Below are 24,586 nucleotides of genomic sequence, written 5' to 3' on the forward strand. Positions count from 1 at the left end.
GGTGGGGCGGGGGGTAGAGCTGGCGTAAGGCTCTGTGCGCCTGGGTCAGCTCACTGAATGAGTGCATGCGCTCCTTCGTGAATCCCCGATCAGAGGCCACCTGAGCCCGGTTTAAAGAACCTCGGGCTATAAGGTTGGCGGCCTCGTTTCCGGGATTCCCGGAGTGCGTGGGCACCCATATCAGCTCCACTTGGCGGGGCGGGGGGGCATCGGGCGAGTTCAGTATGCCAAAAGCAGGTACTCGGCCTCGAGCAAAATTTAGAATCGCAGTTTTAGAATCGCTTAAAATGTACCGGGCTTCCGTGCGGGTTATAGCAAGGGCGATGGCGGCTTCCTCTGCAGCCTCTGGGGACGTGTCTGGAGGGAGAGGTAGTGTTAGGAGGGCGGATAAAGAGGAGTCCACCACAGCTGCTGTCGCTTCATCACCCGTGCTGGCAGCGTCCACCCACACGGCATCCGGCTGGGGGCCGTACGCTCGATGGAGTGCCTTCGCACGGGCTCTGCGGCGCTGCTCATTGTGGGACGGGTGCATAATCCTCGGGAGCGGCCTGATGAGGAGGTCTCGGTGAAGGGATCGTGGGATGGCGAGGAGGGTTGGGTCGTTGCCCGGTATTTTGATTCCGAGGGTGTCCGAGGTTTGTGTGAGCCTGATGTATTGGGCCTGTCGGTGGGCCTCCACCAGCGCGAATTTCATACCACTTATGCGGGAGAACATCCCGTTCCTCTCGCTCGTAACGGCTCCCACATCTGTGACAGCCTCGCGAAATACTTGCGCAGACCTCGTCTTTGAGAACCAGGCATTGGTGCAGCAAGTCGAGCACATATCCATCTATTCCTCCGTCCACGGAGCTTCCTTCATGACAGTCAAGAACTGCTAGAGGAGTGCGTCTTGAGAAGGGATATGTGTGAAAAATAACAAGTTTTCTGTAATTGTAGATACATGTCTTGCTCGAATTTTTTGCATCATTGTATCGACAAGCTGGAACAGCCGATGAGCATTAGGCAGTTTTGTTACCCTAGTGTGCTAGTACCTTTAGGGATAGTGAAAGCGAAATCCACAGGCTTTGCACTGAGTGTGTTCAACTAATTATGAAGCAGCATGTAGGTCTTTCTTTCGATTTAATATAATCCCCCATCAGGGGTGGGCCATTCCTGGCGATAGTGCAATGCCAGGGCTCCACAACAGCGTGCCCAATCACAAAAATAAGTTCAATATCAAAGACCCCGTAAGGGCTATATCATATAGTAAGCTGATAAGAACAGAAACTACACTAAATGTGTTCAACTAATTATGAAGCAACATGTAGGTCTTTCTTTCGATTTAATATAATCCCCCATCAGGGGTGGGCCATTCCTGGCGATAGTGCAATGCCAGGACGACCCGTGGCGCCGTGGAAGCAAGCTTCACAACAGCGCCCACTCACAAAAATAAGTTGAATATCTTAGACCCGGTACAGGCCATATCAGATATTAAGCTGATAAGAACAGAAACTACGCAACGATCATAGCCATGAGGCCGAGAAGCGATGGCGACCTTCGGTCGCGACATCGGACCCCATCCAGAGCGTACTGACAACAAGTGCAAGTGAGAGCTGGCGAAAAGTTAATATTTACGAAAGCATCGACTTGTGAACTCGCAATCTGAAACGGCTCAGAAACACTACTCGTATGTGTGCAGCAACGTTTTATTTGAAAGTTGCATTATTTTCAGCTCTCATCCACGTAGTACGATATATGTGCGTGTTTCTGCAAATATAACCGCTATGCAAAAGTGGTGCCCTCTGTTGGCGCAGAGGCGCAACCTGCTTCTTGTGCAAACCTGAGCGCTTGTGCAAATGCGCCGAACCCGAAATGAAGGAGTGCACTTGAATCTGCTTCCGCAGTATCTAGGACAAAAGTATCCAGGACGCGGAAAGGAGATTTGAGTCCATAGGTGCCACGCATGCCTACGAATATCTGTTTTCACTGCGGCATATTGGAGCACATGAATCCTACTGTCAATTCCGCAAGTTTGACTTTAATCAAATGCCTAATAACGGAGCTCTCGGCTTTTGTTCCCAGGTATGCTTCCTGGCGAGTTTTGTGCCCAAAAATGCATTAAAGGCGAAAGCATGAATGAGTTATTGATATTTTTTGTTTGTTTTTTCAAACTTGCGCCGAGTTGTGGGACAACAAGCCTAAAGTCAAGAAACTGCAGGCTATTGTTGTGGGGAATTTCATGCGTGAAAAGAAGCCCTTTAGATTCACTGATGAAAATGGTGACAATGTCTTCAAGGATGACGCTTGGTTTGGAACTTACGTCATCAGTAAGCACAGTTAGGTAGTCATCCACATATCTCAATGCCCTAAAAACGTTAGAGGCCAATAAAAGCCCGTCGCTAACACGCTTGTCAACACACGATAAATAAATGTCACTCAATATAGGTGCAAGGAACGACCCAGTACAAACGCCATCGCGCTGAATATAAAACTGATGGTTGAAGTGTAAGAAAGCTTTTGCGGCCTATTGAATCTACATCCGCTGAACTCGCTTTCTTCTTTGTACAAGAGTTAGCGCAAAACACAAGACACTCACAAGAAGGGTGGAGTCTCTAGATAGGGAGTCTCTAAAACACTTAGGGATCTCGTCCACGAACTTGTTCCAAGTAGGTAGTGCGTCCTCGTGGCTCTAAAACCACTGCAGCACTGCACCGGAAAAACAGAAGACCACGTTGGCTAGGTGCATGGCTGAGTCCCAGCGATTATACTTGTTGACACGTTGGTAGTTTGTCAGCCAAAATTCGGCATCTTCATCGATTAGGCCTGAAAAAGTTTTGGCCACAGGCTGGTGCGGTCAGGAGCTGACCGGTGCCTGCTGTTCGCAGCCTGGGCTGGGAGCGTTCCAGTCCTGTGCGAAGAGTGTCGATATCCGTCGTGGATGGTCATGGCTGTTCGGTCAGGCGTCTGCTCCGTAGATATTCTGCGAGGTTCACTACTATCGCAGCTTCACCAAGTGTTTGCGGGCATGCGTTTATTTACAACATGAGAGGGAAAGCTGGTGAAAACAGGGAACGGTCATGCTAACCACCGCCAGTGTTCTCGCGCTTCAACCTCGTTCTACTCTACCCTGAAAACAGCGCCGCGCCATGCAGCGTAATCGGCGTAACAGCAAGGATTAACAACTGCGGCCCGCACACTGTCCGGCCACGGCCGGTCTCGACACGCGTGCTTTCTCCTCTAGAGGGCGCGCGCGTCGAGACCGGCCGTGGTCCTGCTGTTACCCTGGCTAAGCGGCACAGGGCTGGAACACAGTGTGCTGTATGGATAACTGGTGTGAAAGCAACAAGGTAAACTGCACTAAGAGATGAGGACAGCACAATTAGAATTGCTGCCTGAAGAAGTGGCGGAGTCGTTGTATGCTGTCGTCCTTGCTCCGTTGCGGTCCTTTATCAGCTCCCGAGGGCTCATTTTTCAATCTGCTGTTTTAAAGCGATGAAGCTAGATAAAGCCGGCCATTATTTTTCAGCCGCGAAACTTTTGTGCCATAGAGCAGATTATTCTAGTCAGTTTTTGCAGTTTGCAAAGAAAAAGTTTACTTCTTATGCCAGGTATATAAGCAACACTGATTTGGTGCTGGCGACAGCGTCAAAACTAAAAAAATTACCGCAAGTTCCCGTAATAGCGATGCGTCGTTAATATCCACCGTGTAATATTGAGTAATCAAATTATGGATAGTTTTTGTGGGAACGAAACTTTTCAATGCATGCGCGCCTTGTTGCTGTTTTGACAACGGACAAGGTGAAAAAGCACAACGCCCATGAGGACCCGAATATTTTTGTCCTGTAATATGGACTGCAATGAGAACAACATCTGAATTGTGGTAACCAGGTATGCAGCGCATGCAAGGAGATTAAGGAAATATGGGAAGCATTCTACATTTATGACAAATATTTTTTTCATAGGCCCACCACTGTTTACACCCAGCAGGCGAATAATGTTCATTGCAGGCAGTCGCAAGTAAATGAACGTAGCAGACGCACGTGCATATGTGCATTGACGACATATGCTTCTAAAAGATTGGAGAATGTATCAAACAAGCTGGTGCGGCTTACCGAGGAAGCGCTTCTTAAGACACCAATAAAGAAGAGTTTTCGAGCAGCTCGCCGACAGTAGTGTGGTGAAAGCCACAAATATGGAATGAGATTTGCCTATTCAACCAGTACAGTTCCTCAGTTAAGCACTAATCAGCGCAAAGCTTCTATCCCTCATGCCGTTGCTCATGGAGCACTGCAAGATTGCTGCATTTTACCAATGGCCTTGGCAACCACAATAAGGAAGTTAGCTCGCTCCCTTATCACAAATTTGCTCTATTTGCGTTTATCGACATGACAAAAAAATGAGGAAAACATTGCCCTATGCTTTCCGTGTGTTCAGCTATCGTTGGAAACCTTCATATTGTCACGTAGTAGTAAGGGCAGTTCGGTGTGCTGGAAGTAAGCAAAAAGGGTTTCCAAACGAAACTCTTTATTCGGCCGATTTGCGCCCCCAAAGAACGGGATGACTCGGTGGCGGCGTAGCTACAAGCGTGCTCGGCGGTCGTCGAACGATATGCGCACCGCTCTCGGCCGTGCTATATTTAAAGCTGATAGCAAACTTTCGAGATAAAGCGTGCAACGTTACCACAACATTCTGCAACATCGTAGAATCGGCTCCGCATGAATGAAATCAATCGAGATAAATCTGGTCACGTCTTTCATCGCAAACCTTTAAAGAAATAAAGCGGCGTGTCGGCAGCTGTGAAGAAATATTGAATGTCGGGTCTCCACAAATATATTTGGCTGGACGCGTTCAGCCAGGCGGGAACGCGACAGCGTTCCTCCGGCATGCAGTTAAGCAGCCACGAAATTCAGTCTGCTCGTGCTTGGCAGGCGCGCTGGGACTCTCGTCGTTTTCTGCGGCCGGACCACGATGGCACGCTGTAAACACTACAAAGATTCGCGGCAATATGCATGCAATAATTAGCCCCTCATTTTTCCTACCATGGCCTGCAGGGTGCTCTTAAAGGCACCAGTTAGTAAATAAAAAAAATCTAACGTTCCGTCTGCTTAAAACCTACCCGTGCAAAGTACACAGATAATAATATCGCCGTCCAGACTAAAGAACGAAAAGCCACAGAAGCGTAAGTCTCCAAAAAGAGCGACTACTCTGGTATGTTCTTGACGTTTTGTGATGTGTGTGGAGGTCGCCAATGTTATCATCATCACCAGTACCACATATCGCCCTCTGTGAGGAGGAAACACTACCTGTCGTCACTCTAGACGAGAAGAAGGGCGTTTGTTTTTCTTTTATCAAAATGTTCTTGTGTAGTTTTTCATCAATACGTTTTTCAAAATTCCCTCTTGGCTCCTATATTGTGTTGTAATCGCTTATGGAAATTTCCTTGTTTATGCCACCACACCTTGCCCTATGCCCCTCATGTGGTTATGTGCCATACTTTAAGAGGATGATGAAGAAGAAGTAATACAGGCCTAGCAGTCTCAGTTCACAGCAGCATGGCTTGGACCCGCATTGCAGTCGCCATATGCCTTCTTTATGCTGGATGGTACGCGGTGGACAAGGCGAGGCCAGGCACGCTGCCCCAAATTCTCTTGTCTTTGGGAGTGCGCAACATTTCAAACACATCAGGCGCCAGCTCATCGATTCAGATGTTCAACGCATCCAGCTCCAATTCTAGTTCAACGGACAAAGGTGCGACATTCTTTGGCCACGGGAGGACTTCTCTAGAGACCTGCACTAAATCCCTGAAGTTGAAAACAAACGCGCATAGTCATGACTCAGCCAATGCAAGCCACGGCAATACACTGGCCGGTAAGTGTGCTCTGTTCTTATTATAGTTCGACGTCTTGTTGATTTCTGTCTGTGGATAGCATTACAGCGTTGCCATCGTGTCCGTAATATGGCTCTTCTTGTGTATTTAGCACAGAAGCTGGTGCCTGCAGCACCTTTAAGATACGCAGGAAGCGGACATGTAGGAAGATTTACTGCATGTTACCTCGCCATTCATTTTATTCTCGTAATCTGCTGCCCGTCTGAAGGAGTAGGAATACCGAGATACACCCACGAGGATGGGGCGCTAATTGTTCGTCGGGGCGCTTTTGTCTGACTTAATTTATGAATGACAACTTCCTAGTCCCTGCTTACATAGGAAGAAAGCCAGCAGTCAGTGAAACCGGTGATAGCATAGGAGAGTGTATCTTTTTAATTTATTTTTATTCGTAGTGTTGACGAAATGAAAATTAGTAATGTAACCATTTTTTACCTCAAAGATAGGTGATTAGAAAGTAGATAGAAAAAACAACCGCATGCCACCTATGGAATCCGAACCCACGACCTCCGCATGTCGCATGAGGGGCTCTATCAAATGTGCTATGACGCCATCTGTCCAATCTATCGCTTAGGCGACTGGTTAGGCCGCTATAAAATCGAGGCTTACATCTAGGAAGCTTAGATCTCGTCCATGAGGCGTAAATTAGATGCTAAGAACAGGCAGGCGCCATATAGAGGGATCTTGATTATGGTTTCTGATAACTTAGTGTACCTGCGAGTCTCAGCGTCTTTCTCGAGTCAGTATTATCTGGCGCTTGCAGATATTTCTTACTCTGCAAGCGCCAGGGATAGCCGGGCACCAGGGATACCAGGGATAGCCGAGCACCCTGGAAAAAACGCGTCCGGGGTATGGAATTATGAAATAATGAAAACTGTGCCTTGATACGTTCCTGAAACAATGCCAAAAGCAATAGTATATCAAAACGACGTGTGGTTACTACGTTACCATACTTGCCCTAATATTTATTTCTGCGACCTTAGAAACCGCATACCTGTGTAGTGTAGCAGGAGTAGTTCTGTCAAAAATTTTCCAGTATGCATTGAACTGGAAGTACTACGTTTTATAAAGAAGTATGTTTAAGTAGAGCGATTATGCAGCTTTTACATGAAGCCTGCATTTCAACTGGTATTTCCAGGTTACACTAAAATTGGGGCAGCTACTACCGAAACATTCGAACCACTAAAGTACCACACGCTCTCCGATGCCCACTAGAGACATTTACTGCGAACAAGAACAGCATACGCATTATTTTATTGGAAAACCTTTGTTAGCGGATTTTGAGATGAGCTGCTCTATAGACTATGACTGTGCACGACTAACAAAAATTCTTCTTTTCTTCTCAGGACGCACATGGTCGCAAGCGAAGAGCCTGTGCGTGTGCGTCTGGGGAGCAGCTGTGGATATTTTAAAGGCCCTCCATTTTCACCAAACCGACCGTACAGCGCTGCAGCAAATCGCTCGCTTCTGGAACCTTGGCTACACTGGGACGTGGCTTGTGCTACTTACGCCGTTCCTGCTGAGCATTGTTTTGGTCAAGTAAGATATCCTCCATCTTTCATGCGTTGGCATAAGAACCCTCCGTAGCGGAAAAGAGTATCGGTGTTGGCGGCGGCGTCTGAAGCCTCAGAGGAGATGAGGCAAATTAGAGCGGCTGAAAGGGCAAGAGGGAAGGAGAAAGATAAGCAGGGAGAAAGAGAGTAGAGATATGGCCAGTCCCTCATAAGAGATGTGGCAAGGTGGAAAGGTGGGAAGGGCGAGAGGGAAGGGGGAAAGATAAGCAGGGAAAAAGTGGAAAGAGGGCGAGGCGCTGGCAGGCGCTGGCAGGCGATGGGGTGGCGAGGCAAACCGCGGCCGCCAATCAGAGTCTAGGGTTAGGAGAATGACGAGGAGGTACGGTGTGGCACATTGTGATTGCTGGGTTGGATCTGGTGAGCGGAGAGGGTTACGCCTTGTGAAACAGTGACTGATGCTTTAGTGTTCCCTCAGACGGTGGCGCAAGGCGTGAGGCAGTGCATCACTCCATGCGCCACTATCAGATGGAACACTAAAGCTAACGCATACTCTGCCGCGTGAATTGCATTGATCTTCCGTGACGTCTTTGTGTAAAATCTGAAGCATTGTTCTAAAACGTATAGGTGACCAGTTTTTGAAAAAAAAAGAGGAGGAGGACAAACTTGATTGAACAAGAAGGAGTTGCTTGAGTTTATGGGTGAGGACCTTATTCCATGGCTCGACTCGCTTGAACTGCCCTGCGGACCTGCTTGATGAGATCCCTTTGGTCGTCCAGGTTATCGCTGGTGAGCATAGTCCCATCGCTCAAAAGGCGTCTTTTGCATCTGTATATTGTTTCGTTTGTCCCCATATCAGCACAAAATGTTGGAGAGCGTAGTGCCAGAATCTGAAGCATTGTTCTAAAAGGTATAGGTGACCAGTTTTTGAAAAAAAAGATGAGGAGGAAAAACTTGATTGAACAAGAAGGTGTTGCTTGAGTTTATGGGTGGGGACCTTATTGCAGCGCTCGTCTCGCTTGAACTGCCCTGCGGACCTGCTTGATGAGATCCCTTTGGTCGTCCAGGTTCTCGCTGGTGAGCAGAGTCCCATCGCTCAAAAGACGTCTTTTGCGTCTGTATATTGTTTCGTTTGGCCCCATATCAGCACAAAATGTTGGAGAGTGTAGTGCCCGGCTGGCACCAAGAACATGTGTCCGCTTTTAATCATGGTAGTGTGAAATGTGGTGCATGGAGGTTTGGAAAGATGTTGGTATGTATCTGCCGCCAAGAGACGGTGCCTGGGGTGTCTAATTCCGTATGAGTTAGGGCAAGTGTCTGCGCTCTAGACGCAGAAACTCGTGACAATCGTTATACATGGAGCGTAGAGGCATTTGGTCTGCAGTTTACCACTGAGGTTACGGTTGATAACTAGCCGCAAATTTAGATTTGTACATGAAATTGGAGGAAGGACATATGTGTTGGAAATTTCTACCAATGGTGGACAATCCGTTGTTGAACTAAAAACCGGACTATTCGAAAGGAGCGAAAACCGAATTTGTTGTTTCATCTCAGCGACTCGGGTACACTCGGTACCCGGATGATGTTCTCATATTGGGTTGCAATAAAACAGTAAAGAAGTTTAAGACCTCGGCTTCGATGCCAAGATAAAGCAAAAAAAAAGGTTACTCTCCTTCCATACATCCACCGCCTATCGTAGGGCCTTAAAATGCCCTCAAGTATGGTGAAGGTGTCATCTTGTGAGCATCAAAGAAACTCCAGAAGATCTGCGCGATTGTACAAAAAAAAAAGCTGAAAAACAAATAGAATGTCACGAAACAAAGTTTGTGCCATGCTCTGAGGGTGTTATAGTGTCGTCAAGGGTTTGAATGAATACCGTCTAGGGAGGAGAGAACATTGCGGAAGTAGTAAACGCACAATCACCAAATTCTCGAAGGAAAAAGGGAACACAACGCTTCGGTTCCCCCACGGGTCCCTTGATCTTGTATATAGAGCGCTGCATGGAACGACGGTGGTTTAAGTAAGTTGAGGGTGCTGTTTACAAATTTCCTCTTCCTTGCTCTCAGGTATACATTGGCCTGAGGGGGCGGTGTATTATAACATATAAGTGGAAGGGCGTAAAATTTCTTTAACTTAACACGGTCCACTAAACTCTCTGACCGTTACCAGGAGTGAAAATATTGCTTTTCGCCGTTTCACCATTCAGATATATTGTAACGTAGTGGCAACGGCACTCAAGGCACCGAGGAAGAGAGCGAAAAGTGCCCCTAAAAGGAAGCTGTTTATTTGTCTTACATGCGCCACAGTTGACTGAATGACTCGGCGGCGGCGAAAGCAACAAGCGTGCTCGGCTATCGTCGAACAGAATGCACGCCGCTCTCGGCCGTGCTTAAATTAAAGCTGATAGCGAACTTTCGAGATAAAGCTTGGAAAGTTACTAGAACAGTCTGGAACAAAGTAGAGTCGGCTCCGCCTGGGTGCGATCGATCGAGATAAATCGAGTTGTGTATATTGACTCCACGCAGCAAGACGTGCGTTTGCTTGCTTGTTTGCCCGCGCTTCCCTTATATTGGTCATGCTTCCGAAGAATGAACTTCAGTTGAGCTACCTCTCATTCAGTGTTTTCTCTCCATTTAGCTCACGTCTTTCGCGCTGTTTCCCCTAAAAGTGCATAACCAACTCGCCTGTAAAGCTAATGTGAAGATTTCTTTCGTGGTTCGAACGAATCAATGCTAAAGGGTCCTACCACGCTAAATATGAACCGTTACTCAGGCAAATGGTCCAATAAATGATAATTGAATAGGAACGTCTCCATGCACTGGGAAATGGCCATATAAGGCGTAGCGTTTCTTCGGTGCGCCCAGTAATTATGAGACGCGAACGATGACTTTGTTGAAATTTGTTCGTTGCAGCCCATACTAAGAACTAGGGCATGTGTGCAAAACAGAATCGTGGGAAGTCTAGAGTTTTCATTTGAAGTCAAAAGCGGCATTCTTGCTTCTGAATATGATGCACAGGTAACTGAATTCGACTTCAAGTATAAATTTTAGCTCCATTTTCTGATTACATTACAGCTTGGACAACACAGAGTGCCTGAAGAGAGTAGGTCCTGCCTTGAAAAACTTCCTTATTGCGGTCTTCCAAATCTGGTCTAAAATGTTTTTCATTCTGCAGTTCTCAAGCGCGGGACAGCAGATGTTTTTATCCTAAAGGTTGTTGGTTTAGTCGGAGTGTGGAGATAGAACTTCATATGCAGCTAGGTTCCCAGAAATCACGCTGCTCGCGTTATCCCACTCTTATCTTCTCGAGGTGAACATCAGACTTACGAATGGAGATAAAGAGCATTGCCATCTCCGCCAGTTACATGCACCAAAATATTTTATCACCTTAGAAAAGTTTAGGGAAGGCCGGTGTGCGACGGTTATCATTCGACTCTATTTGAACTAGCCGATTTTGCCACTTAACATTGTGTACATTTGCTATTAAAACTTTCTTGTTTTCTACCGGGCCTTTTCTAATATAGTTTGCTTATTTATTATACGCTATTTCTTCCATTTCGAATTGCGCAGTTTTTCTGTGTGCGAGAAATTGCCCTCCTAAACTGCCTCTCGTTGAAAAATGCGTTTGTCCCGAATTTATGAGTATGTGTCATTGTCGTCAAAGTGTCTGGTCCCGATAAGCAACTCTGCGGTGTATCCCGCCTCTTTGCTTTCTTCTACCGCAACGCCCTCTCACTCAGATAGCAGTTTCACAGTTGAAAATTATTGTTTTTTTTTTAACAGCGAGGCTATTAAAGGGGCCTCTCGCAACAAACAAAGCTTCAGAAGGAAACCCACTTTCTGGGAACGACTCCCTCTCTTCTTCAGGGGGGAGGGGGGACTAAATAGAACACGGTAGAGAGCTGACCACGCTTCTTCCCCGAGGTCGCGTGACGTAGGAAATTCGCGTAGGCGGATATCTAGGGAGCCTATTCATTTTTACTTTTCAGTCATGGACGGGCCGCGATTTGGGATGCTGTGCTGCACGCCCAGCAAGCTGGCTCGCTCTAAGCCGATTGTGTGGTTTAAACGTAGACAGTGTTGGGCGAAACGGACTTCTGTCAATGGCGTTCACGTTGAAACCTAGCTATCATCTTTGTGTAAATCGATTAACAATAAAAACGTGGTGTGGCACTGGGTACCTTTCGTCGATTTCATTCACTTCACAGCAAATCGAAAAAACTGGGTAAAGGTTTCCGACCTTTTTTCCTTTCGGCAGGAAGGCGATGTCGAGCTTTTAGACTTTTTCAAAAGCTACCGCGCTCAGTAAGCGTGATTCCAACTAGGACACCTCTCCGTCGCTACTACAGCTACAGTTCCTTATTGAATGGCTGTCTCAGTGGTTAAGGCGTTCGTTGTTGTTATTGCGACTGAGAGAAGGATGAAAAAAGATGCCCAGGCTTAGCTTGGTTAAGCCGAGAATGCGTTGCATATTGCGCGGTCTTTTTGCGCGAGGTATTGCTTGGCGGCACTCGATTTTCTCAGCAGCTTTTCCTCCGTGACGTATGGATGGATGGATGGATGGATGGATAGGAGCACCCCCTTTGAAACGGGGCGGTGGCTACCGCCACCATGCTCAGCTGTACGTTTTTTTTCTTGTTTTTTTCCCCCTTTTTCGTTTTCTTTCTTGTTTTTTCTTTTTTTTTCTTTTTTCCCCCCTGTTTACTGTGCTTGCAATTCTCACCAAGAATCGCTATCATCTTTACCTACGGTTTTTCCTCCGGCTGTCGTGACGTCACGTCACGTGGTTTGGTGGCTCCCGGCCGCGCCCAAGGGCTGAACTGAGTGATTGCAATATGCTACGCATAAAAGAAAGTACACCGGCCTGCCGACTGGCTCGAGCCGAGCCACCAGCGCTGCCACGTACAGACAGGAATTAATGAGATCAGAGGAAAGAGTGAAAGAAGAGACGCGCGTCGCAGCAACCGCGTCCGCGCCCAAGCGAAAACGCTGGCTGAAACAACAGATACACCCTAGTTTTCCCCTGCCGTCGTCTACCGAGCCGGAGTACACGGATTCGAACCCGGCTGAGGCGGCCGCGTTTCGATGGAGGCGAAACGCAAAAGGCGCCCGTGAGCTGTGCGATGTCAGTGCCCGTTAAAGATCCTCAGGTGGTCGAAATTATCCCGGAGCCCTCAAATACCGTACGTATTTCTCCTTTTCTTCTTTCACTCCCTCCTTTATTCATTCCCTTACGGCGCGCGGTTAAGGTGTCCACAGAGAGGTGAGACAGATACAACACCATTTCCTTTACTACAAACCAATTTTTTCTCGAATCGCGCTTGTCATTCAGGTGGTACTACGGAGGTGCCAAGCGCAAGAAAGCTGTCAGTATGATTGAAACTCCTCAGAGGAGACGAGCGCCACGAGGTGCAACTCCACGGAGGAGCCGATCACCGCCAGGGAGGACAGTCGAACGGAGGTCGTCCTTGAGCATCTCGAGGCTCGTCCGTGGACGACACCACTCGCCAAGCTGCGATGACGACTGCGGGCTGCGAAAAGAAGGTGACTGTCTGTACGCCTTTTAAATTACAGAGCACATAACTAGACCTACTAAAGCATGGAGATTTAGATTTCGGTGCACTGTAAGCAGTTTATCACGAAGAAGCCGGTATTCGTGTCTACCAATGCTACAAGCAATCGTATGTATATTTTGTGCTAAAGTTACGAGATACGACTTGAAACAAGCAGAATTGCCTGTCACACCTGCAGTTTCAAGTCAACCGACTTCTTTCAGCGAGAGATGTTCTATTTTTTTCAGAAATGAACAAAATGAAATCACGGCTGCAATGAGCACCGCTCATCCTCCGCGCCAGGTTAGCCGCTCGCAATTTTCAGCATTCCATGAAGCCTGTTCATCGTCCCGCTGCGATCGCGCATTCACAGTCGCCGTACCGCCACCCTTGATATCTGCGCCGCAACCGATCGCAATAACTCTGCAGAACTGAGCACAGTAACCATTACTACGGAACTTAGAGACACTCTTTGTTCCATCTGCTAACGTAATTCCCACGTCTATTGTCAGACAGAACTGAAATAAGCAGCATTTGTTGAAGACAGTGTATCGTCCGCCGAGTGCTGTAATACTTCTCTAACCAGCCAGAGGAGTAAAAAATGGACATTTCAGTGTTTACTGCATTGAACAAATATGTATTTGTTGCTTGTGAGCACAAGCACAACTTTTTAGTGTTGCTGAGTCAACGTCACAGGGGTAGAGGCCAGTACTTAGGGTCCACTATTATGTAAGTTCAAGTTCATACTGGATAACCAGCAATCATTCGTTACAAGGTAACACCAGTTTCCCACGAACTAAAATATTCGAACATACACTTTGCATTTTCCTCATTTGTCGAGCTTTAGGAAAATTAACAGGAATAAAGTGGTCTGCGTTGTTTGGAAACCCGAATCTTATCAAATCAATGTCAGGAAAAGTTAGCCGTTGTTGACTCAGCTGATCTCACTGGCACCGATATGCGATGCCAATATGGAACGGCAGCAGAAAATAAGCGTCCGCCAGTGATGTCTTATAGTCTTAGGAAACTGCGAATAAATTCTGCTCAGCGATTGATGATAACTTACCGGTTGGCTTGGATCGTCTGCTTCCAAAGTTGCCAGACACGGTAGAATCTGCTTTGCAGGAATGTAGCTTTTATGTCACGCTCCTTCATAAAAGCTCTGCCGCGCTGCCGGCGCATGACATGGTTTTTTGAGGACACTGTGCTTTGCCTTGCAGTGGCCGTATGTGGGCTGGTGATGATGGCGACGAACCTACGATAAAGGCGGCGTTCAACAGAGCCGCGCATATGACCACATCTAAATGGCATTCGCATTCAGCACCTTCGGGGTTATGTCGGCTCTTGATACAGCAACAGATGGTGGTGGAAATTAGAGTGTAGAGTTCGAGTTTTAGAAGCAGTGCAAAACTGCAAAACAGAGCGGGCCAATTCAGGTGTCGCTCTTTCTCAGAGTACCGTCTATCAAGCCACAGGCCAAAGCGTAGTCTTGCACTACGTCGCCATATTTCTAGCCTTTGTGTTTTCATCAAATTTAATCATCCCAAGCTCACACAGCAAGCATAGGTCTGCGGCCCACCATCAAACACGTTTCTCGGCAACGATAAATTTATGACGTTTCAAGTCAGTGTGCCAGTACTACTATTCTTCTTATTTTCCCTCCAAGCAGCAAGCGACTGGAATGGCCTTTCCGGCGAATTCGCAGCCATCACCTGCCCATGAGCCTCGCTAGACGAAGTCCAGAAGAGGAAGGTTCCGGGCCAGTTGGTAATGCATTTAAAAGGAAGAAACACGGCCGCACGAAGAAACGACACGGAAACGAGCGCTGACTCAACTCAAATTTTATTCCGCTGGAAAGACGCTTAAATAGAGAACATGAGAGAGATATGAAAACATAATTCACTTGTCCCTAGTTGGTACTTCTTTTATCTTGCTTTTAGACTCCCCCTTTTTGGGAACGTTTTTAAAGCTTTTACCTTTTTCACGTTTTTATATCTTTTATGTTTTCACGTGTAGAATCTCATCTGTCTCCTTCATGGTTTTTACGCACATCCCGTCTCTTTGGGTAGTCTTTTATTGTTTTTTTTTATTTTTGTTATCTACCTGCTCACCGTTTCGCGGTCCTTTGCATCATCTTTTTATCGCTTATAACTTTCTTTTGTTCTGCGTTTTGTTATTTTTGTCATCTTGTGACGCGACCACACTGACTGCCGGTTACTACTGCAGCAGCCCGATTACTTACCCTCTCATTTTTTCTGATTAAGCGTCTTTCCACCAGACTGAAATTTCAATTGTGAGTCAGCGCTCGTGTGTGTGTCGTTTGTACGTGTGCCCGTGTTGCTTCGCGCCGTTCCTTTCTTTTAGACGAAGTCACATCACAGCTTTCAGCACGACAAAAATATGCTTAATTTATAACTATAACCACCCCTTACGCAACAGTTCCTTCACTTACCTCATTTCGACTAGGATATGATTAACCCGCGTTTGTTCCTTCACCCACTCAGCCCGCTTCGGATCTCTTAATGTTACACCTATCATATTTTTGTTCCATAGCTAGCTGCGTTGTCGTTAACTTAAGCTGAACCCTTTTTGTTAGCCTCCACGCTTCTGCCCCATAGGTGAGTACCGGTAAGACACAACTGTTGTAGACTTTTCTCTTGATGGATATTGGCAAACTGCCATTCATGACTGAGAGAACCTTCCATATGCGCTTCATCCGATTCATATTGTTGTAGTTATTTCCCTCGCATGATCTGGATCAGCTGTCACTATCTGCCATAAATATACATATTCCCTTTCTACTTCTAGCACCGCGCCACCAATTGCGAACTGCTACTCTCTTGCTAGACTGTTGAATATTACTTTGGTTTTCTGCATGTTAATTTCTAGCCCCACCGTTCTGCTCTGCCTACCTAATTCATTGATCATGCTTTGCAGTTCATGTCCTGAATGACCTAGCAAGGTAATGTCATCAGCGAATCGCAGATCACTTGGGTATTCTTCATTAACTGTTATCCCCAACTGTTCCCATTTCAGGCCCCGGAATACCACCTGTAAACAGGCAGTGAATAGCATAGGCGAGGTCGTGCCTCCCTGCCTGACACTTTTCCTTATTGGAATTTGATTGCTGGCTTTATGGAGAACTATGGTAGCTGTGCAATTGTTATGAACATCTTCCAACATTTTCTCATAAAACCATTCTACACCCTTATTCGGCAATGTCTGCATGACAGCTGAGATTTACACTGAGTCAAATGCTTTCTCGTAATCAATGAAGGCTATGTATAGGGGTTGGTTATATTCTGCGCATTTCTCTATCACCTTATTGATAGCAAAAATAAAGCCAAACAAAACCAGTGGGCCGCCGGCGTTCATTGGGTTCATTGCCGTTGGCGGTAACAACATTATCGAGGCCGTTGATTTCGAAGAAAGGAAAGGTGCGCAATAGGGTCCGTGGGTCAGTGGACACCTAAATCTCGCTTTCTTGTACGTGGCGTTGGTGTTCACCAGAAAAAAATGAAAAGAGATTCTGCTTGCGCTCAATACTTCGTGCTTAGCGATGCTAAACTGACAAATTTTGGACAGAGCCGACAGGTGGTTATACCTCTCTAATCTATGAGGCGTAGCACAGGCACCGGCGAGTTGCGTCGTTTCTTCTTCGCCCAGCAGATGGTTCTGCCAGTCTAAACAGCTGCTCTGTTACCCTCTCTGAAGACGGAAGTATCCGTGAACAGCAGGCTAGCACCGATTCCAGTGCATCCAGGGAATTCGAGCACTTGAACTGCTTTTAGTGAAACCCACAGCATATTATGATACATTTGGCGCAAATGGGCCAGTATCTTAATTAAAGGCAAAGTTTAAAACCCTTATGCTGTCAAATATGGCAGATTCTGTAGCAGACGGGAGAAGAATTTAAAGGCGAGGACATAGACAGCCAACCCTACAGAACACTACCGCAATACCGACTGCGGCAAACATTATATATGAAATGAAGATCATTTATTACCTTCTGAGTAGCTACTCTCCGGAGCGCAGAATTGTTTCCTATTCCTTCTGCCCATAACTCTGCAGATCGACGACGTAGAGAGACAGCGGCGGCCGTGGTGATCCAACGGTGGGTGCAGGGCGAGTTCAAGCGGCGCCGTCTAGATGGCGCCCCCTCGTACAACGTGTCCCCGTCACAGTCAACGTTCGACGCAGTAGACTTCACAGACCGAGACGATGGAGCCTTTGTCACAGCAGTACTTGAAGATGCCAACGTCAGTGCCGACTTCCCTGGGCCTGCTATAGTTCCTGCTTCTGTAAATGGTGCCCTCGCTGCCGGCCGAGTATTAAGCGACCAAGGTTCGGCAGGAGTCACCGAGATGAGGGAGGTTACAAGATGCCCGATAGTTTCTACGGAGGGTGGTGCTGCCGCTGGCAGAGTTTTAAGCGACCAAGGTTCGGGAAGGGCTGACCAGATGCGGAATTTTACAAGATGCCCGGTGGTATCTACGGAGGGTTCTTATGCCGCTGGCCGAGTTTTAAGCGGCCAAAGTTCGGGAGGGGTCACCGACACGCGGGAGGCTCCAAGATTCCCGGTAGCTTCTACCCGGTCCTCGGCAATGCTTTCCGCGTCTCTCCTGCGGTTGTCCGCACAGGGAGGCCGAGCCGTCGAAAGCAACAATTGTCAGCCCCCACGCGCCAATAAGTAATTTGCCAGACTTCGTCGTACGTGTTCTCGTGAATAAATGGCCTGTTGAATCCCACTTTGCCCCAAGCATAAATGCGGGATTGAGATGTAAAAGCTTTTCGACCATAAATAATTTCATTGGGCGAAACCACTAGGCATAAAGTGGGCTGTTTATTTTAAATTTGAGTATGAATTTAGCGCAAGCGACTACTAAATACTTTTCGCATAAACCCAAGCTCGTACAACTACACATTCTGCAGAGGTTTGCTTTTAAAAGGTTTAAACTTTCGTTTGAAAGGCTTGTATTTGAAGACCTGAACACGTAATAAGTATAAGTTACGTATTAACGAAGGAATATAATATCCATATCTCTCACTATTTCATTTTGGCTGCCAGTGGTTTAGAAAAATGTTTTGTTGCCCACAGCGGGCACTTTTTGGTTCTGTACACAATTATATGAGATCATTTCATCCGCTACCAATTGTACACAATGTACGATCAGTCAGGACTCGCATATAACAAGAATCACTAACTAAAACTCTTACAGCTAGATGACCAAGGAAGCTTGCGAAAAGTGCAACCCTTATCGGGCTCAAGCTTAGTAAAGGAGATCTCAGTTTGTGATATCCACCTGCGCTCGAGAGCGATAAGTACTTAGTAGAAAGGACTCTGCGATAATGTACACTAACGAATTGTTTAGCTGGTCGCTTGGGTAAAGCGTAGCTGAGCCCGGCTCCCACTGGCGCCGACTCCAGGCCCGTACTGCTCTCTACCCTATTCTTATTCATGCCCGCTGCCCCCAATCAGTTCCTTTCTTCCTGTAAGCCCTGCGGGAAACCGGGACACTGTATTCACATCCTCCTCACATGCCCTACCTTCACACACTCTCCATCCCCAACCATACTAGGAGACTCTCCCGGCCACCTCCGCTGCTGCTGACCAGCGCCGGATAATTACCGACGCCGTGAAGCGGATAGCCCTCCAAGGGCTGCCCTTTCCCTCTCAGGGTAGCCCCCTAAGGGTTGCCTCGTGCCACGTAAGGCGGGGGGGGGGGGGGCGATGTTTTCTCCCCTCTCCATTGCTTGGCAACAAATGTTTCCACCGCCACTGGGCCTCATATAGATATAATTTTCCTAAAACATTGGAGTCACATGCATAGCAAATATTTGTTCGCTGGTTAGTCTGGCACGAGCGATAAGTGATTAGATAACAAAAGTGCATGAAAGTGTTCTGTGCAAGTGATCATGATCTCCCAGCCTCTCGAACTGCTGGCGGAGTGAAAAGAGAGATTACCGAGCTATAGGCAGTGTGGCACGCGTATAGATGCGGCGCCTCTGCAGTATTCTCTCCACTGCCAAGGAAAGTTGTAGAGCGGAGTATACTGCCCGCCCATCAGACGCGCCGCGAATTCGCTGCGACCTTCGTGTGCCTTCGGCGGAAGTCTATCCACGAATATGTCCTGGTGTAAAACCACGTTAACACACTGCCGACAAGATCTTATGATGGGGTCAAAAAAGCAAGGTATGTTTTTGGGCGAGTTGGTTGGCAGTTATCATTCTTAGAAAGACAGCGCTGGCGGACGAAGGAAAGCACAAGAAGGAGAAAGACAAAAAGGTTTTGCGAAGAATTGAAATTTATGGCGCGAAAAGACAGAGATGCACGCGTCGTTGAGCAGTCGAAGCAACGACGTCGTGCCGTAAGAGAAACTATCTCAGGCTGACAGGCAGCGATAGCCTGTTGCCCTTCTAACCAACAGTGCCCAATCTTCCGGTGGAGGGAAGCCACTTTGCCAACATCTTAGCTGTACTAATTGTGTTTATTTCCTTTATGTTAAAGTAGTGCAGCTCACACTCTAGCTGGCTGCTTTGTAAACAATTTGTGTTCATAACCCGTTCCTGTACATAAAGGCGTGTGATATATAGCATAAGAGAAAAAAAATTGATGTACTAACATCATACTGTTGGGCTTTTAGAACCTCATTATCGAACTTGGAAACGTGTTGATGTCCGTCCATTGTCATCATACGCTTCCTTTTTTTGTACACTAAGATTTAACAGCACGCAAAAGGTATACAGTCCCGGTAGGCTGTAACCCGCAGCATTAATACACCTGAAGTATGCGTCCACAACCTATCATTCAGACAAAGCCAGGTAAACACAGACGCGAAGGGACATTAACTTTCAGCATCACAGAGGCGTGGGGTACCCTGTAGCACAAGTAGCTGCAGTTTCGGTTTCATAGAACTAAAAACAAAAACTAGGGCGATAGTTAACCCATCCTTAATTAAGAGCAAAGTGCGATAGCGTCGTGTTGACCGATCCTGAGTGGTGTAGAGATGGCGCGCCCTGCTCGCGACAGAAATCGCTGGCGTTCGATTCGGCTTGACCACCTTTGTCTAAAAGTAAAACTGCTTTTCTTCTATGCCACCACTCTCTCCGCCAATGCCACGTTTGCGTGGAACGGTCGACAGCAGCCCTTTCGAGAGCGAGACCTGTGACGCTGTCGCATAATCATTTGTAATCCGCTTTGCAGTCAGGGGTTTGAACTTTGCTCCTTTGTAGTCACGTTGCACCGGTGACGTCATCACCTTCTCGTTCAGTCAAGGAATTTCATGACGCTGGTAATCCGCGCGAGGGGGGTTTGGTGCGGCAAGTGTAATGCACTCGCTTGAAACCAAGTAAACAAACAAACAAACAAACCCCGCATGCTAGCGCCGCTACTCATAAGCAGTTCGCCCTCCGTTGTGTCACAAGTTACCGAGTACGCAAGCCCCAGTGACCAGCCTGTGTGTGAAACTAGGAGCTGGTGCGCAAGATTTTTATTTATTTATTTTGCAATGACGAAGATGCGTCGACGCGGTAAACTGTAAAAAAAAATGCTCCTCAGTACAGAGAAACCCGCTGGTAATGCGTTGCCGGAGGGTTTTCCGCAACATGAATACAGCGACTCCGTCCGACGGTTGTCACATTCTTGGTAACGGAAAGTTACGCTATGCTATGAACGAGAATGAAATCGTTTCTTTGCAACAAATGGTACTGTTGTGTTCTTATAAAAGGTCCCGTAATGTGTATGCATACTTCCTCCGTTCACTTGGAAGTCATCTGATCTAGAACGGAAATAATCTGCATTGTAATTATGTACTATCGAGAGCAAAAATAACAGACCCCTGCCAGCGCGTGCCGATCCGCGCCAAACTGCATGCGAGCACCGCCTGACGTAGCGCTCCTAGTGCCGAGACCAGCGCAGTGGCGTGCGCCCATCTCGAAGAGCGCTACGCATTGCGTGCCACTTCGCTTGTCTCAGCATCTGGAGTGCTTCGTCAAGCGGCGCTTGCATGCAGTTTGGCACAGATCGGCACGCGCTGGTAGGGGTCCGTTATTTTTGCTCTCGATAATACTTTCAGTAGTACATGCACATGCATCTGTGTATAGCTTCTGCCCAGAACGTTCATTGCAGATATATCAGTCCAGGGGCCGAGGAAATAAGTATTATGTACAAGACTTTCATGCATTTTATGTATTTCACACGCACAAAGAATGCAACTTAGAATGAAAGAGTGGCAAGTGTTTGGTTGAGTACAAGTACATACGTTTTATTTTCATGACAAATTGCACACAATGTACCTCTAAACATTGCTGTCGGATCCATCTGAAAAGATAAAGAAATCCTCATTTAGTAGCCACACAACACCTATTATAAATTTCACAAATACATTTGAACCATCCGCTATTGAAAAATCGGCTTTCGTAGAAGCTTGTAAAAGCAATTTACTGAGAACCAAACCAACATGATTCATTGCCTAAAATTCATTTCTCATAACAGTAAACAGCAAAAACCACAGGGCCAGGAAGAAGCAGACAAAATGCGCTTAATCGGACACCACTGTGTGCATGAAAGTCTTTACGGTTGTCTACAATTTTGTGCAAATAGAAAGTAGCTAACGATGGGTGCCAAATACAATTCAATGCAGATGCCTTTCATTACATAGTACTCAATGCACAACTTGGTGAGCAAGGAACATTGGTAACATCTGAAAAAGGCCAGACACTTGCCCACAAGCATGATGATGATTGTGATTTTTGATGGCGCGAGGGAATCTGAGGACAAAGAGCACCATAGCACAAGGTATTTTCTTCATCTCAAGGTGGGGCAATGAACCATTTGGCAGGCATTTCACCCTAAAGAAGACGAGCACCAGGTGAGGAGAAAGCTTGTACCCATTGGATTGGTGGTTACCCAGCACTTGCCCACAAGCAATCAGGAAACATACTTTCCCGAAATATTATGCTTTCAGTCATAGTTTCCATTATCTCAGCATCTGCAAGAAAATGTACTAATCTCTGATGCCAGTGAAAATGCAGCCACAGGTGCTGGTTGCAGCTCACTAAGGTATTCAAATATCTCTGCAGTGCGCCTCACGAGGAACAGATGCTTAAGTTTCCACAAAGGGCACCTTGCAGAAATTTAACCGAAGGCCGCTGCCATGTTAACCTTTCCAAAATGATGGCCCAGAAAGACAAAGTGTAGTCATGTGTCTGATGTAGAAAAAGGATGAAGGCATGAATCTTTCAGCTTCTTCAACAGCTGTGATGTGTTTGTAACTGGTATCGCTTGGTTTGGTTATTAGGGTTTAACGTCCCAACGCAACTCAGGCTATGAGGGACGCCGTGTTGAAGGGCTCCGGAAATTTCGACCACCTGGAGTTTTTTAACGTGCACTGACATCGCACAGCACACGGGCCTCTAGAATTTCTGCTCCATCGAAACTTGGCCGCCGCGGCCGGGATCGAATCCGCGTCTCTCGGGTCAGCAACTGAGCGCCGTAACCACTGAGCCACCGCGGCAGGGCTGTTGCTGGTATTGCTTCGCACAGCTTCAGTCTTCTCTTTGACATTTTGTGAAATCATTCCATATCTGTGAAAGATCTCGCTCGCAAACATTTTGGTTCTAATGAAGGAGCAAAAAAGACCCATGTCCTAGGCCTTTTTTTGTGACACTAAAGGAAGGCTCGCTTTTAGGGTCATTATTACGAAGAGGTCCATGTGGCAACAAACTTTGAAACAATTTCTGCAAGGGCTGAGTGTTCTGAAGCCTAAGAATTTCTCATGAGGCGCCCTGTAGATTGAGTGCTCTGAAGCCTAAGAATCTCTCATGAGGTGCCCTGTAGATGCATCAGAACACCTAAGTAAGCTGTTACTGGGTCCCGTAAGTGCTATGTCATCTGACATTAAGGGTATGTACTTTTCCTCGACACATGCAGTGATGATGTATATGTCGAGCGAAAGCATAAAAGACTTCGAAGAGTTGCGCTTCCAAATTGCTTGCGGAGGAAAGCACAAGAGTCTGGCCATGCTCAGCTGTTACCTTTGCTTCTTTTTTGTTCAGTTCTGCAGTGAGTACTACGTAATGACAGAAGGTATCTGCATCGACTCATGTTTAAAATTTGTCTGTGCGACCTCCATCTTGCACAACACGACAGGCAACTCCATAATGCCCTTCATGCACCGAGTGTCAGTGTGTTCTGTCAGCTTCCTGGTCCTGTGTTTTCTGTTCTTAAAGTTATTACTGCCTTCATTCTCCGTTCCATGAAGCCTGAATGTGCTACACTGGGTTGCTCAACGCGTCATGCAGTAACCTGGCCATTTTTTTCATACACCGGAGGCACTCATGTCGCAAGCCATGCGTACGATATTCAGCAGATAAGTGTACATGTGAGACATATCATTTATAACCAATTTTAACAGTGGTATTTCGTGCAAGAATATCTAAATGCTACTCAATTTTTGCTCAAATTTTCAGATACACACTCTTATTCAGAATAAAAACATACCTAATTTGGCTACTGTGCTCTCGTGATGCCACGTCTTGAGTTTGCATCAGTAGCTTAGAATAGTGCCTCTGTTGCCTCTGGCAATGAAATCGAAAATGTTCAGCAGAAGATTGTATGCATCCTTTGTGATAGATATATTGAGCGCTGTCGTTTCTAAGACTACGACTTTCTTCTAGCAGACCTTGGTATGTCTACTCTTTATGACATAGATTTTCTACATAAAGTTGTGCTCGGCTCTATTGACTGTGAGCCGTTATTGATGTCACTGCGATTTCGTGTGCCTCAGGGAAAAACCACCAAATGCTATGATAGATTTTATCCTGACATGCATGCCATTTCACCAATGACTCGTTTGCAAATAACACAATTCAACTTTTTATGACACAGAAATATTTGCCTAATTTGCTGTTTTCATTGTTTATTCATTATGCTTGTTTTTCTTTACTATTATTATCATCGTATCTGTGACCATTCTTCTGTATTATGTCTGTTCACGTCATGGTGTTTGTATTGACTTAGTGTGCACTCGTTTAGGCCAATTGGCTGTTCAGGCACATTTAAAATAAAATATCTACCTATCTATTTAAGCAGAAGCACAGCACCAAGGTACTCACCAACTGTTTGAAGCACTGTGCGCAAGTTCTCGTGCCGACATGAATACAGGTACTGTGGAATGCACACTGTCCAAGTCTTCATCATGCCATGCCGCTCCGACTCTCTGGTAGCAAAATTTTCCACTAAAAAAAAAGAGGAATTTTGTTTATGTTAGACTAGTAATATTAAATTTTACTATATACTAGGTACTTCTCATCATTCTACCCCAGACTAAACCATACACCAGTGATCATCATGTTTTAATTTTGTTGTATATGATCACAAAATGTGGTGTAATTAACATGTTAGAAATTCTGGTCAAAATAAATCTGACAATGTATTGTTTAAAAAAATCTGGGCACAAGAAAGAAGGAAGCTAGCCAGATAGCCTGGACGAATGTTTTCAGTTTCATGCAAGCATCAGTACCCTTGCACACAAAATGTACAATTTAGTGGGTTTACCCTTCCAGAATGGAATTTCATGCTGCAACCATCTAGCAATGCGAAAAAAAATTTTAACTTCCATTCCAGACAAAGGAAAGAAAATTCCTCTGGTTTTTCTTCAC

General features: G+C 46.4%; 1 protein-coding gene, 1 non-coding gene and 1 pseudogene across 2 annotated transcripts; 1 reads left to right on the forward strand and 2 right to left on the reverse strand.

Moving 5' to 3' along the window:
• Nucleotides 1-1,136: 1,136 nt before the first annotated feature.
• On the reverse strand, nucleotides 1,137-1,301 carry LOC149345929 (U2 spliceosomal RNA; annotated as a pseudogene).
• Nucleotides 1,302-1,338: 37 nt separating this feature from the next.
• Nucleotides 1,339-1,528, reverse strand: LOC149345930 (U2 spliceosomal RNA). Its single transcript, XR_016282605.1, has one exon. It is a non-coding gene; the product is annotated as a U2 spliceosomal RNA (small nuclear RNA).
• A 4,003-nt stretch (nucleotides 1,529-5,531) lies between these two features.
• On the forward strand, nucleotides 5,532-17,619 carry LOC149345931 (uncharacterized). The gene is made up of 4 exons (XM_089541228.1): nucleotides 5,532-5,727; nucleotides 7,210-7,402; nucleotides 12,706-12,917; nucleotides 16,997-17,619. Exons 1-4 carry the CDS (start codon nucleotides 5,532-5,534, stop codon nucleotides 17,617-17,619), a joined length of 1,224 nt encoding a protein of 407 aa, XP_089397354.1.
• The last annotated feature ends 6,967 nt before the right edge of the window (nucleotides 17,620-24,586 follow it).

The sequence above is a fragment of the Amblyomma mixtum genome, chromosome 4 (assembly GCF_055824585.1).
Source record: "Amblyomma mixtum isolate Tamu chromosome 4, ASM5582458v1, whole genome shotgun sequence".
NCBI lineage: Eukaryota > Metazoa > Arthropoda > Arachnida > Ixodida > Ixodidae > Amblyomma > Amblyomma mixtum.

Excerpts from the sequence above, each read along its gene's own strand:
- LOC149345931 (XM_089541228.1), top strand. The coding sequence starts at position 5,532 with ATGGCTTGGACCCGCATTGCAGTCGCCATATGCCTTCTTTATGCTGGA. Across the intron at positions 5,728-7,209 it reads TTCTAGTTCAACGGACAAAG|GACGCACATGGTCGCAAGCG; the intron begins GTGCGACATTCT and ends TTTTCTTCTCAG. Across the intron at positions 7,403-12,705 it reads CTGAGCATTGTTTTGGTCAA|GTGGTACTACGGAGGTGCCA; the intron begins GTAAGATATCCT and ends CTTGTCATTCAG.